Raw genomic sequence first — 13,955 nt, 5'->3', positions numbered from 1 at the left:
TTCAAAGGCCAAGTCCCCCACCAACAACATCTTGGGGTGGGGGACACCATTAACCAGAAGCTTAACCCGACCAGCCATATCAACACCATGGCAAGAAGAGTAGGGTAGAGGCTGGGTACTCTGCAATGAGTGGCAAACCTCCTGACCCCTCAAAGCTTATTCACCATCTATAAGATTCAAGTCAGGAGTGTGATGCAACACTTGCCTGCGTAGATACAGCCACAACATTCAAGAAGCTCAACACTATCCAGGACAGAGCAGTTCGCTTGATCAGTGCCCCTGCCACTGGATTGAATATCCATTCCCTCCATCACCAGTGCACTGTGACTGAAGTATGTACAACCTACAGATGCACCACAGCAACTCACCGAAGTTACTTTGACAGCACCTCCCTCCCCTGTGACCTCTATCACCGAGAAGGACAAGAGCAGCAATATCAAGGGAACACCATCACCTCCCAGTATCTCTCCCTGTCACACACCATCCTGACTTTCACCATTTCTTCATTATCGCTGCACCGTTATCCTGGAATTCTCGAACGCCATCATGGGGGTACTGTTACCACAAGGACTGCAGCGGCTCAAGGAGAAGACCCACAGCCACCTTCCCAGGGAAGCTAGGGATGGGCAATAGATGTGACACTGCCAGCGTCACCCACATCCCGAGAACAAATATTTAAAGAAAAACTGTACTTGGATGAGGTGGCACCTGTGGAACATCCAGAACCTTCAGTGCAGGGGGCAAAATTAGAAAAGAAACAGAAAAATGCAAAGTGAGGTCGATGGAAAGGAATGGATCATGAGGAAAGTGAGGGTTAGACTGGAGGGGTCGCTTGTGGGAGATGGAGATTATCACCAGAAGGGAAGCGGATTATAGTTTCACCTGAATATAGTGGGGGAAAAAAACCCAGAAATTAAAGAGAGGAAAAAGAGCCCCCAGCAAGTGTACCTGTGGCCTCATGGTGTGTGGGATTCCTACAAGGATCAGGGATTGCAATTTCTGAGAGCGTGGCAGCATGACATCAATTTTATCCCACGTCAGGTCACCGACATCATGGTTGTGTGTGAATTCGAGGTGTGCTTGCCACCTCAGCCGCTGCTGTGGGTCTTCAGGGAGTGGGACTCCGAGAATTCTCCTGGAATTTGGTTCAGCTCCATCTGAGGAAATATAACAGATGCATCAGTACGTGGAGTAAACCATCAACTTGTATACACCATCAGTACATAAAGTGTCAGCCTTGGCTCAATGGTACAACTCTGGCCTGAGCCAGAAAGTCATGGGTTCAAGCCCCATTCCAGATACCTCAGCACATAATCCAGGCTGACATTTCAGTGCAGTACTGAGGAACCGCTGCACTGTCGGAGGGTCAGTACTGAGGGACCGCTGCACTGTCGGAGGTGATTCAACACAGGAAACTTCTATTTCATTGATCTGACTAGTTTTGAACTCAGGTGCCAGAGGTGAAAGGTCAATGTCTAACCAACTACACCATTCGACTCTCCTGTCAAGTTCTAGTCCCTTACAGTCAGAAACGGGAGAATTTATAATGGGGAACAGGGAAATGGCAGAGCAATTAAACAAATACTTTGGTTCTGTCTTCACGGAAGAGGACAAAAATAACTTCCCAGAAATGCTAGGGAACCAAGGGACTAGTGAGAAGGAGGAATTAAAGGAAATTAGTATTGTAAAAAAAAAGTGCCAGAGAAATTAATGGGACTGAAAGCCGCTAAATCCCCAGGGCCTGATAATCTGCATCCCAGGGTACTAAAAGAGGCAGCCATGGAAATAGTGGATGCATTAGTTGTCATCTTCCAAAATTCTATAGATTATGGAATAGTTCCTGCAGATTCGAGGGTGGCAAATGTAACCCCACTATTTTAAAAAAGGAGGGAGAGAAAACAGGGAACTACAGACCGGTTAGCCTAACATCAGTAGTAGGGAAAATGCTAGAGCCAATTATAAAGAATGTGATAACAGGACATTTAGAAAATATCAATGGGATTAGACAAAGTCAACATGGATTTATGAAAGGGAAATCATGTTTGACAAACCTACTGGAGTTTTTTGAGGATGTAACTGGTAGAATAGATAAGGGAGAACCAGTGGATGTGGTGTATTTGGATTTTCAGAAGGCCTTTGATAAAGTCCCCCATAAGAGGTTAGTGTGCAAAATTAAATCACGTTGGATTGGTGTTAGTATACTGGCATGGATTGAAAATTGGTTAACAGATAGGAAACAGAGTATAGGAATAAATGGGTCTTTTTAAGGGTGGCAGGCAGTGACTAGTGGGGTACCGCAGGGATCAGTGCTTGGGCCCCAGCTATTCACAATATATCTCAATGATTTGGATGAGGGAACCAAATGTAATATTTCCAAGTTTGCTGACGACACAAAACTAGGTGGGATCGTGAGTTGTGAGGAGGATGCAAAGAGGCTTCAAGGCGATTTAGACAAGTTGAGTGAGTGGGCAAATACATAGCAGATGCAGTATAATGTGGATAAATGTGGAGTTATCCACTTCAGAAGGAAAAACAGAAAGGCAGAGTATTATTTAAATGGTGATAGATTGGGAAATGTTGATGTACAAAGGGACCTGGGTGTCCTTGTACACCAGTCACTGAAAGCAAACATGCAGGTGCAGCAATCAGTTAGGAAGGCAAATGGTATGTTGTCCTTCATTGCAAGAGGATTTGAGTACAGGAGCAAGGATGTCTTACTGCAGTTATACAGGACCGATGCTGGGTGGTCCAGTTTTATTCTTATTATGACTTTTTTTAAGCGAGGTTTCACAGCTGAGTGGCTTGCTAGGCCATTTCAAAGGGCAATTAAGAATCAACCACATTGCTGTGGGTCTGGAGTCATATGTAGGCCAGACCAGGTAAGGACGGTAGGTTTCCTTCCCTAAGGGACATTAGTGAACCAGATGGGTTTTTACGACAATCCGGTAGTTTCATGGCCATCATTACTGATACCAGTATTTTAATTCCAGATTTTATTTAATTAATGTTACTACTGCGAGTCAAGAGAAGAATGAAGGAGCATGTCAGCGAGCTCTTCTCCCAGTCAGTGAGTGATGTTGTGAGGGTTCTTTAACTCCTCTCATCAGTGAGTGGATGAGCTGCTGGAAACACAGAGTTGATCTTTAATAAATCATGAGAAATTCATTATTCATCATCAACAAAAACAACTTGCATTTATTTAGGTCCTTTGACGTAGAAAAACAACCCACAGCACTTCACAAAAGCCTAATCAGACAAAAGTGAGCACTGAGCCGAAGGCGGAGATATTAGGATGGGTGATTTAAAGCTTGGCCAAAGAGGTTTATTTAAGGAGGCTCTTAAAGGATGTGAGGGAGAGGTGGAGAGGTTTAGGGAGAGATTTCCAGAGCGTAGCGCCTAAATGGCCTAAACGCCAATGGTGGGGAGGGAGGGGATGAACAAGGGGCCAGAGTCAGAGAAATGCAGAGTTTTCGGGAGGTTGTGGGGCTGGGGGAGGTTACAGAGACAGGGAGGGGTGAGGCTATGAAGGGATTTAAACACGAGGATAAAAATTTAAAATTTGAGGCATGGGGTGGGCCAGGAGTCAATGTAGGTCAGTGAGGACAGGGTGATAGGTGAGCAGGATTTGGTGCAGTTTAGGGTATGGGCATCAGATTTTTGAACGAGCTGAAGCTTGTGGAGGTTGAAAGGCGGCCAGGAGAGCATTGGAATAGATGAATCTGGAGCTGACAAAGGCACAAATGCAGGTTTTAGTTTCATACAGGGGCGGAGATGGGCAATGTTACGGAGGTGGAAGTTGGCAGTCTTGGTGATGGAGAGGTTAGGGGGTCGCAGACTCAGCTCAGGGTTGAACAGGACACTGGGTAGAGATCTCTGAGGGCTGTAGGACTGGAGGAGGTTACAGAGATAGGGAGGGGCGAGGCCATGGAGGGATTTGAACACAGGGGTTAGAATTTTTAAATAAAAGCGTTGCTGGACCAGGAGCCAATGTAGGTCAGCGAGCACAGGGGTGATGGGTGAATGGGACTTGGTGTGAGTTCAGACACGGGCAGCAGAGTTTGGGATGAGTTTATGGAGGGTACATGGGGTGAAATCGCTGTTTAGGCCACTTCATGGTACAAACTCCACCCACTTGTACATGAATTTTGCACTTGGGCACCTACAATCGATGTAGGACTCCGATTTGCATATTTAAGGAGCCTAGCATCTGTTTCAGGCAGGCACCCCGGATCACTAAAAGTCGCTCAAGCCTATTTGATGTCCAGCACACCTCCAGGGCACATCAGTGGCAGCAGGTCATGGTGAAAAATTCGGACGTCTATTGGCAATTTTAGATCGAAAGGAAGGGCAGCCATGAGTTGGTTTTCTCCCCTGATGGCTTTGGTCTGCCCAATGATTGACCAAAGCAAATTGCAGGTCATCGAAGACTGGATGTCGGACAAGCAGTCTGACAACATGAGCATAAAGAGAGTGGTGGAACGGAACAGGAGACTGGGTGAGTATAGAGAGGGCTGTGGAACTGAGGGAGGGAACGAGAGCGGGAGACACGGTGAGTATAGAGAGAGCTGTGGAACTGAGGGAGGGAACGAGAGCGGGAGACACGGTGAGTATAGAGAGGGCTGTGGAACTGAGGGAGGGAACGAGAGCGGGAGACACGGTGAGTATAGAGAGGGCTGTGGAACTGAGGGAGGGAACGAGAGCGGGATCAAACAATCAAGAAAAAGTCAAAAAGTGACATCGCAGCACAAGGAGGAGCGCCAAGGGTAAGTCAGTAGTTACCGTATTGGTTAGTGTCTTTAGGAGTTGGTTTATGTTTTTAGTGCTCAGTATTTTAGTGTTAGATAAACAGTAAATAGCCTTAAAGCTAAACAAACAGTTTAAATAACTATAGCTAACATGGCAGGACAGCTGGGGCCCATCGCATGCACATCCTGTGCCATGTGGGAACTCCAGAACACTTCATGTGTCCTGGAAAACCACATGTGCAGGAAGTGCCACCAACTGCTCGAGCTCAGAGTTTCTGAGCTTGAGGGGCGGCTGGCGTCACTACAGTACATACAGGAAGCTGAGAGTTTCTTGAAATCACGTTTCAGGAGGTGGTCACCCCGCAGCTACAGAGAGTTCGGGTGGAGAGGGAATGGGTGACCACCAGACAGACTAGGAGGACCAGGCAGGCAGTGCAGGAGTCCCCTGGGAGTGTGGCACTCACAATCTGGTATTCAGTGTTGAATACCAGTGAGGGTGTTGACACCTCGGGGAGTGCAGTCAGGAGCAAATCCACAGCATCATGGGAGACTCGGCTGCACAGGGGGCAAAAGAAATGCAGTTATTATAGGGGATTCGATAGTCAGGGGGATAGATAGGCGTTTCTGTGACCGTCGATGTGAGTCCCACATGGTGTGTTGTCTCCCTGGTGCCAGGGTAAAGGACATCACTGAGGGAGTGCAGAACATTCTGTGGGGCGAAGGGGAACAGTCAGAAGTCGTGGTCCATGTGGGAACCAATGACAGGAAGGAAAAGGGTTGAGGTCCTGCAGTCGGAATTTCAGCAGCTAGGGAGGAAGTTAAAAAGCAGGACCTTACAGGTAGTTTTTTTTTATTCGTTCACGGGATGTGGGGGTCGCTGGCGAGGCCAGCATTTATTGCCCATCCCTAATTGCCCTCGAGAAGGTGGTGGTGAGCCGCCTTCTTGAACCGCTGCAGTCCGTGTGGTGACGGTTCTCCCACAGTGCTGTTAGGAAGGGAGTTCCAGGATTTTGACCCAGCGACAATGAAGGAACGGCGATATATTTCCAAGTCGGGATGGTGTGTGACTTGGAGGGGAACGTGCAGGTGGTGTTGTTCCCATGCGCCTGCTGCCCTTGTCCTTCTAGGTGGTAGAGGTCGCGGGTTTGGGAGGTGCTGTCGAAGAAGCCTTGGCGAGTTGCTGCAGTGCATCCTGTGGATGGTGCACACTGCAGCCACAGTGCGCCGGTGGTGAAGGGAGTGAATGTTTAGGGTGGTGGATGGGGTGCCAATCAAGCGGGCTGCTTTACCTTGGATGGTGTCGAGCTTCTTGAGTGTTGTTGGAGCTGCACTCATCCAGGCAAGTGGAGAGTATTCCATCACACTCCTGACTTGTGCCATGTAGATGGTGGAAAGGCTTTGGGGAGTCAGGAGGTGAGTCACTCGCCGCAGAATACCCAGCCTCTGACCTGCTCTCGTAGCCACAGTATTTATATGGCTGGTCCAGTTAAGTTTCTGGTCAATGGTGACCCCCAGGATGTTGATGGTGGGGGATTCGGCGATGGTAATGCCGTTGAATGTCAAGGGGAGGTGGTTAGACTCTCTCTTGTTGGAGATGGTCATTGCCTGGCACTTATCTGGCGCGAATGTTACTTGCCACTTATCAGCCCAAGCCTGGATGTTGTCCAGGTCTTGCTGCATACGGGCTCGGACTGCTTCATTATCTGAGGGGTTGCGAATGGAACTGAACACTGTGCAGTCATCAGCGAACATCCCCATTTCTGACCTTATGATGGAGGGAAGGTCATTGATGAAGCAGCTGAAGATGGTTGGGCCTAGGACACTGCCCTGAGGAACTCCTGCAGCAATGCCCTGGGGCTGAGATGCTTGGCCTCCAACAACCACTACCATCTTCCTTTGCGCTAGGTATGACTCCAGCCACTGGAGAGTTTTCCCCGATTCCCATTGACTTCAATTTTACTAGGGCTCCTTGGTGCCACACTCGGTCAAATGCTGCCTTGATGTCAAGGGCAGTCACTCTCACCTCACCTCTGGAATTCAGCTCTTTTGTCCATGTTTGGACCAAGGCTGTAATGAGGTCTGGAGCCGAGTGGTCCTGGCGGAACCCAAACTGAGCATCGGTGAGCAGGTTATTGGTGAGTAAGTGCCGCTTGATAGCACTGTCGACGACTCCTTCCATCACTTTGCTGATGATTGAGAGTAGACTGATGGGGCGGTAATTGGCCGGATTGGATTTGTCCTGCTTTTTGTGGACAGGACGTACCTGGGCAATTTTCCACATTGTCGGGTGGATGCCAGTGTTGTAGCTGTGCTGGAACAGCTTGGCTAGAGGCGCAGCTAGTTCTGGAGCACAAGTCTTCAGCACTACAGCTGGGATGTTGTCGGGGCCCATAGCCTTTGCTGTATCCAGTGCACTCAGCCGTTTCTTGATATCACGTGGAGTGAATCGAATTGGCCGAAGACTGGCTTCCGTGATGGTGGGGATATCGGGAGGAGGCTGAGATGGATTATCCACTCGGCACTTCTGGCTGAAGATGGTTGCAAACGCTTCAGCCTTGTCTTTTGCACTCACGTGCTGGACTCCGCCATCATTGAGAATGGGGATGTTTGCAGAGCCTCCTCCTCCCGTTAGTTGTTTAATTGTCCACCACCGTTCACGACTGGATGTGGTTGTGGAATCGCTTAGCTCTGTCTATAGCATGTTGCTTCCGCTGTTTAGCATGCATGTAGTCCTGAGTTGTAGCTTCACCAGGTTGGCACCTCATTTTTCGGTACGCCTGGTGCTGCTCCTGGCATGCTCTTCTACACTCCTCATTGAACCAGGGTTGATCCCCTGGCTTGTTGGTAATGGTAGAGTGAGGAATATGCCGGGCCATGAGGTTACATCTCTGGATTACTCCCAGTGCCACGTGCTAGTGAGTATAGGAATAGTAGGATAAGACAGGTTACTGCGTGGCTGGAGCAACGGTGCAGGAGGGAGGGCTTCAGATTCCTGGGACATTGGGTCCAGTTCTGGGGCAGGAGGGACCTGTTCAAGACGGACGGGTTGCACCTCAACAGAGCTGGGACCAATGTCCTCATGGGGAGGTTCACTAGTGCTGTGGGGGAGGGTTTAAACTTATTTGGCAGAGGGAGGGGCACCAGGATGAAACATTAGAAAGGAGAAACAGAGGAGAGACAAATAGAACTAGAGTAAAGAACAGTTCAGAAATAGGAGGCATCAGAGGAGGCAAACTCGAGGCAGTCTAAGATAAGTTTGGAGTGCATGTGCGTAAATGCACGTAGAATGGTAAATAAGGTAGCAGGGGGATGGGAACCCGAGTGTAGATTCAGATGGGACAGAATCAGAACTGGAAATAGAAGGCAGAAAATTAGTAAGTGACTGAGAAAGGCAGAGGAAACAAAGATTAGGAAATAAACAGCAAGGGAGTTTGGCAGTGCTTTAAAGGTATAGACCTCAATGCAAGGAATAAGGCAGATAAGCTGAGGGCTCAGATAGACACATGACAGTAAGATATCTTAGCTATTACAGAAACATGGCTTAAAGAGGAGCAGGAATGGCAGCTCAATGTTCCTAGTTACATGGTTTTCAGACGAGATAGAAAAGGGGATAAAAAAGGAGGGGGTGCCAATTTTGGTTAAAGAAACAATTACAGCTGTGAAGAGGGATGATATGTTAGAAGGATCATCAAATGAGGTCATATGGGTTGAGCTAAGGAACAAAAAAGGGGCAGTCACATTACTGGGAGTGTACGATAGACCCCCAAACAATCAGAGGGAGAAAGAAGAGCAAATATAGAATCATAGAAAGGTTACAGCACGGAAGGAGGCCATTCGGCCCATCGAGTCTGCACCAACTCTATGTAAGAGCAATCCAGCTAGTCCCACTCCCCCGCTCTTTCCCCGTAGCCCTGCAAATTTTTTCCTTTCAAATACTTATCCAGTTCCCTTTTGAAGGCCATGATTGAATCTGCCTCCACCACCCCCTCGGGCAGTGCATTCCAGATCCTAACCACTCGCTGTGTAAAAAAGTTTTTCCTCATGTCACCTTTGGTTCTTTTGCCGATCACCTTAAATCAATGTAGGCAAATATGTCACCTTAAATATGTAGGCAAATTTCTGAGAAGTGCAAAAAAAAGCGCAGTAATAGTGGGGGATTTCAACTACCCGAATATTAACTGGAACACAATCAGTGTGAAGGTATAAAGGGTGCAAAATTCTTAAATTGCAATCAGGAGAACTTTTTTAGCCAGTACGTAGCAAGCCCAACAAGAGAGGGGGCAGTTCTGGATTTAGTTTTAGGAAATGAGGCTGGGCAGGTGGAAGGAGGATCAGTGGGAGAACATTTTGGTGGAAGTGATCATAATTCAGTTAGATTTAGCATAGTTATGGAAAAGGATAAAGATAGAACAGGAGTTAAACTTCTCAATTAGGGAAAGGCCAATTTTACTAAGCTAAGTGATTTAGCAAAAGTGGACCGGAAACAGCTACTTGAAGGTAAATCAGTGGCAGAGCAGTGGGAGGCATTCAAGGGGTGCAGAGTAAACATGTTCCTGCAAAGAAAAAGGGTGGGGCTGCTAAATCTACAGCCCCCTGGATGACAAGGAGCACACAGGGAGATAAGGCAGAAAAGGAAAGTTTATGTCAGACATCGAGAACTCAATACTACAGAAAGTCTAGAGGAGTATACAAAGTGCAGGGGTGAAATTAAAAAGGAAATTAGGAAAGCAAAGAGAGGGCATGAAAAAATACTGGCAGGTAAAATCAAGGAAAACCCAAAGATGTTTTATAAATACATTAAGAGCAAGAGGATAACTAAGGAAAGAGTAGGGCCTGTTAGAGACCAAGAAGGTAACCTGTGTGTGGAAGGGTCCACATTCCATTCCCAGTCTTTGCTGAATTAGCTATCAGCCAGGAGAACAAGTTGGGCAGCAACTGTCATCAGCAACCTGAAACAGGGCGGGATGTTCTCAGCTCGTTCTATCCAATCATTGATGCTGCAAAGTTCACAACTGGATAGCAGGGGATGACAGAATCAAGCACAACACTCTGTCTCTGCTCAAACAGCAAGAGGAGTCATTTGGGTGAGATATCGGAGATATGTTGGTGCTTGTGTAACCATAAAAGCTAGCACTTTTAGGAGAGGACGAGACAAAAGAAATATTAAAAATAGGAATGTTTTTCTACTGGCTGCAAATTGTGGCAGGGTTTGATTGCACATCGTTATTCCCTTTTAATTGTTCTGTAACCAGTAGCCCATATCCCGAGGGATCTCTCTCTTGAACAAACTTTTGGTCAAGTAGCTCCCTCAAACTGTCATCCCAAAAGTAAGTTTCACAATCCAAACCAAATATACTTTTTGTTTTAAAAAGTCATTCATTCTCGGGATGTGGGCGTCGCAATGCCGGCAGTTATTCCCATTCCTAGTTTCCCGTAGCAGTTTGATACGAACTGAGTGGCTTTCTAGGCCACTTTAGAGGGCAGTTAAGGGCCAACCACATTGGTGTGGAACTGGACTGGAGTCACATATAGGCCAGACCGGGTAAGGACGACAGGTTCCCTTCCCTAAAAGGACATTAGTTGGGTTTTTTACGACAATCTGACAGTTTCATGGTCGCTTTTACTGATACCATTTTTTAAAATTTTAAACTGAATCATTTCTCAAACAGTCACGGTGGGATCAGATCTCACGTTCTCTGAAAGACTAGTCCAGGACTTTAGATTACTAGTCCAGCAACATAACCACTTACACCACTGTCCCCTTCAGTAGGTGAGTCACTACTTGTTAGTGAAATAGAGGTACTTTTTACACTATATTGAAACTAACTGACTCAACATACCAGATAATATTCTGAACAACACTCCACCTCCTACCAGACAGCGGCAATAAAAAAGATACCATGGAGGAGCTCACTGTAAAGAGTTTCCTTACTTGCCATTACCAAGATGGCAATGGTAGGCGAACAGATGGGCTGCTGGGAGGTCTAACAGGGTAGCAAAATGCTCATTTACCTTCTTCGTCTATTCGAAATCCAAACTCATCATATCGGAATTCTGGCTGCTCCAAAGACTCTTCCTTCTGAAAGGAAAGCACAGCAGAGGTGGATCAGTGCCACATGATGCCTCCTACCAGCAAATCAATACGCACAAGTAATGAGACACCATTAGAAGCAAGGATGGCAGCTAGAGACACCATTCGAAACAAGTAAGTTACACTATCAGGGTTAAAAGAAAACAAAATACATGGGGAAACTGCTGGTGTGGATGCAAGAATGGTCCAACAAAGGATTCTCCAATGAAAGAGTGATGTGGGAAGGAGGGGTTCCATTTCATGGGATACTGGCACCAGTACTGGGACAGGAAGGAGCTGTACCGCTGGGACGGGTTCCACCTGAACCGGAATGGGACCAGAGTCCCAGAGGAAAGGATAAATAGGGCTGTGGATAAGACTGTAAACTAGTAAGACAGGGAGAGGGATCTGGTGGAAATAAGATAAGTCTGAACATAAAAGAAATAGGAGATGAGAATAAAGGGCAGACCAAGGTAAGGAACAAAGGTAACATAAACAGTCAGGGAACAAATACAGTTATAGAATATAAGCTCAAAATGATAAATAAAGTAAGGGGAACAATTATTTAAAAATTTAATTGCCTGTACAGCAGTGTACAGCTGCAGCATTGGAAAGGGATGATGTAGTTGAGGGGCCAAAGACAGAAACCATTTGGTTAGAATTAAGGAACAGAAGAGCTATTATGCTGCTGGGTGTAGACTATAGGCACCAAATAGATTGAGATAGAGGAGTAAATTTGCAGGCAAATTACAGAAGGATGCAAGGACTATAGAGTAGTGATAATGGGAAACTTCAATTATCCCAATATAGACTGGGATAGTAACAGTGTAAAGGGCAAAGAGGGGGAGGAATTCCTGAAATGTGTACAAGAGAACTTTCTTGATCAGTGTGTTTCCAGCCCAACGAGGAAGGAAACATTGCTGGATCTAGTTCTGGAGAATGAAGTGGGGCAAGTGGAGCATGTTTCAGGAGTGGAGCATTTGGGGAACAGTGATCATAATATTAGGATTAGAATAGTTATGGAAAAGGACAAGGAATAATCAAGCAGAAAATTATTTAACTGGAGGAGGGCTAATTTCAGTGAGTTAAAAGGGGATCGTGCCCAGGTGGATTGGAATCAGAAATTGGCAGGCAAAACAGTAACTGACCAATGGGAAGCCCTCAAGGAGGGGATGGGCCGGGTACAGAATAAACACATGCCTACGAGGGGGAAAGGATGGGCATTTAAAGCTGGAGCTCCCTGGGTAACTAAAAATATAGAGATTAAAATGAAACAGAAAAAGGAGGCTTATGAGAAGTAGAGAAACAAGCTGAAAACAGAAAGTACAGAGGAGATCTAAAAAAAGGGAATAAGAGGGGCAGAGAGAGAGTATGCATATAGTTTAGCAGCTAAAATAGAAGAGAATCCAAAAGTCTTTCATAAACATATAAATAGTAAAAGACAGTCAAAGGAAAGATGGGGCCGATTAGGGACCAAAAAGATCTTCTTGTGGAGGCAGAGGGATTGGCTGAGGTACTGAATGAATACTTCGCATCAGTCTTCACTAAAGAGGATGCTGCCAATGCAGCAGTAAAGGAGGAAGTAGTAGCAATATTGGATAGGATAAAAATAAGAGAGGAATCACTGCTGGATCGAGTAAGGAAATGAACCAGAGCAGATAAGAGAAGTAAAAGTAGGGAAACATAGAACCAGAGAAAAGATACAGCACAGAAGGGGGCCATTCGGCCCATCGTGTCCGTGCCGGCTCAAAGAACAAGCAGGTGCCCATTCTAATCCCACCTTCCAGCACCCGGTCCGTAGCCCTGCAGCTTACAGCACTTTAGGTGCAGGTCCAGGTACTTTTTAAAAGAGTTGAGGGTCCCTGCCTCTACCACCAATTCGGGCAGCGAATTCCATACACCCACCACCCTCTGGGTAAAAAAGTTTTTCCGCATGTCCCCTCTAATCCTTCCGCCAATCAGCTTAAATCTATCTCCTCTAATTCTTGAACTCTCCGCTAGGGGAAACAGGTACTTCCTGTCTACTCTATCTGGGCCCCTCATAATTTTGTACACCTCAATCAAGTCTCCCCTCAGCCTCTTCTGCTGCAAGGCAAGCAACCCCAGCCTATCCAATCTCTCCTCGTAGCTGCAATTTTCAAGCCCTGGCAACATTCTTGTAAATCTTCTCTGCACTCTCTCCAGAGCAATTACGTCCTTCCTGTAATGTGGTGACCAGAACTGTGCACAATACTCCAGCTGTGGCCTTACCAGCATTTTATACAGTTCAATCATTACATCCCTGCTTTTGTATTCTATACCTCGGCTAATAACGGAGAGCATTCCGTATGCCTTCTTCACCACCTTATCGACCTGTGCTGCCACCTTCAGGGACCTGTGCACATGCATTCCAAGGTCTCTCACTTCCCCTACCCCTCTCAATATATTCCCGTTTACTGCGTATTCCCTTTTACTGTTTGTCCTCCCTAAGTGCATTACCTCACATTTCTCCGGGTTGAACTCCATTTGCCACTTTTCCGCCCACTCCACCAACCAATTGATATCTTCTTGGAGTCTACAACTACACGGCCAATTTTTGTGTCGTCTGCAAATTTGCCAATCATGCCCCCTACATTCAAGTCCAAATTATTAATATATACCAAGGGACCCAACACTGAGCCCTGTGGCACACCACTGGAAATGGATTTCCATTCGCAAAGACATCCATCGACTTTTACCCTTTGTTTCCTGTTACTGAGCCAATTTTGGATCCAATTCGCCACATTTCCCTGTATCCCATGGGTTTTTACCTTTCTGACCAGTCTGCCATGTGGGATCTTGTCAAATGCCTTACTAAAATCCATGTAGACAACATCCACTACACTACCCTCATCAATCCTCCTTGTCACTTCCTCAAGGAATTCAATCAGATTTGTACGGCATGATCTTCTCTGAACAAATCCATGCTGACTATCCCCGATTAAACCATGCCTTTCCAAGTGACAGTTTATCTCTCAGTATTGTTTCTAATAGTTTGCCCACCACCGAGGTAAGACTGACCGGCCTATAATTTTTCAGCCTTTCCCTCGTACCATTTTTAAACAATGGTACTATGTTTGCAGTCTTCCAGTCCTCCGGTACCTCCCCTGTATCTAGTGAGG

The 13,955-nt window shown here is 46.5% G+C and overlaps 1 protein-coding gene across 1 annotated transcript in view; it reads right to left on the bottom strand.

The window, feature by feature from the left end:
* Positions 1 to 13,955, bottom strand: part of sgsm3 (small G protein signaling modulator 3) — a 148,555-nt gene that overhangs the window by 111,602 nt on the left and 22,998 nt on the right. Inside the window, exons 3-4 of the mRNA XM_067974707.1 lie at positions 10,758 to 10,824; positions 949 to 1,157 (exon numbers count right to left, since the gene is read on the bottom strand). Of these exons, the coding sequence (XP_067830808.1) occupies positions 949 to 1,157; positions 10,758 to 10,824 (276 nt within the window). The remainder of the gene's footprint in view (positions 1 to 948; positions 1,158 to 10,757; positions 10,825 to 13,955) is intronic.

This window comes from Heptranchias perlo, chromosome 40, assembly GCF_035084215.1.
Source record: "Heptranchias perlo isolate sHepPer1 chromosome 40, sHepPer1.hap1, whole genome shotgun sequence".
NCBI lineage: Eukaryota > Metazoa > Chordata > Chondrichthyes > Hexanchiformes > Hexanchidae > Heptranchias > Heptranchias perlo.
The sequence above is the reverse complement of the archived record's forward strand: the minus strand, read 5'-3'. Positions and strand labels throughout refer to the sequence as shown.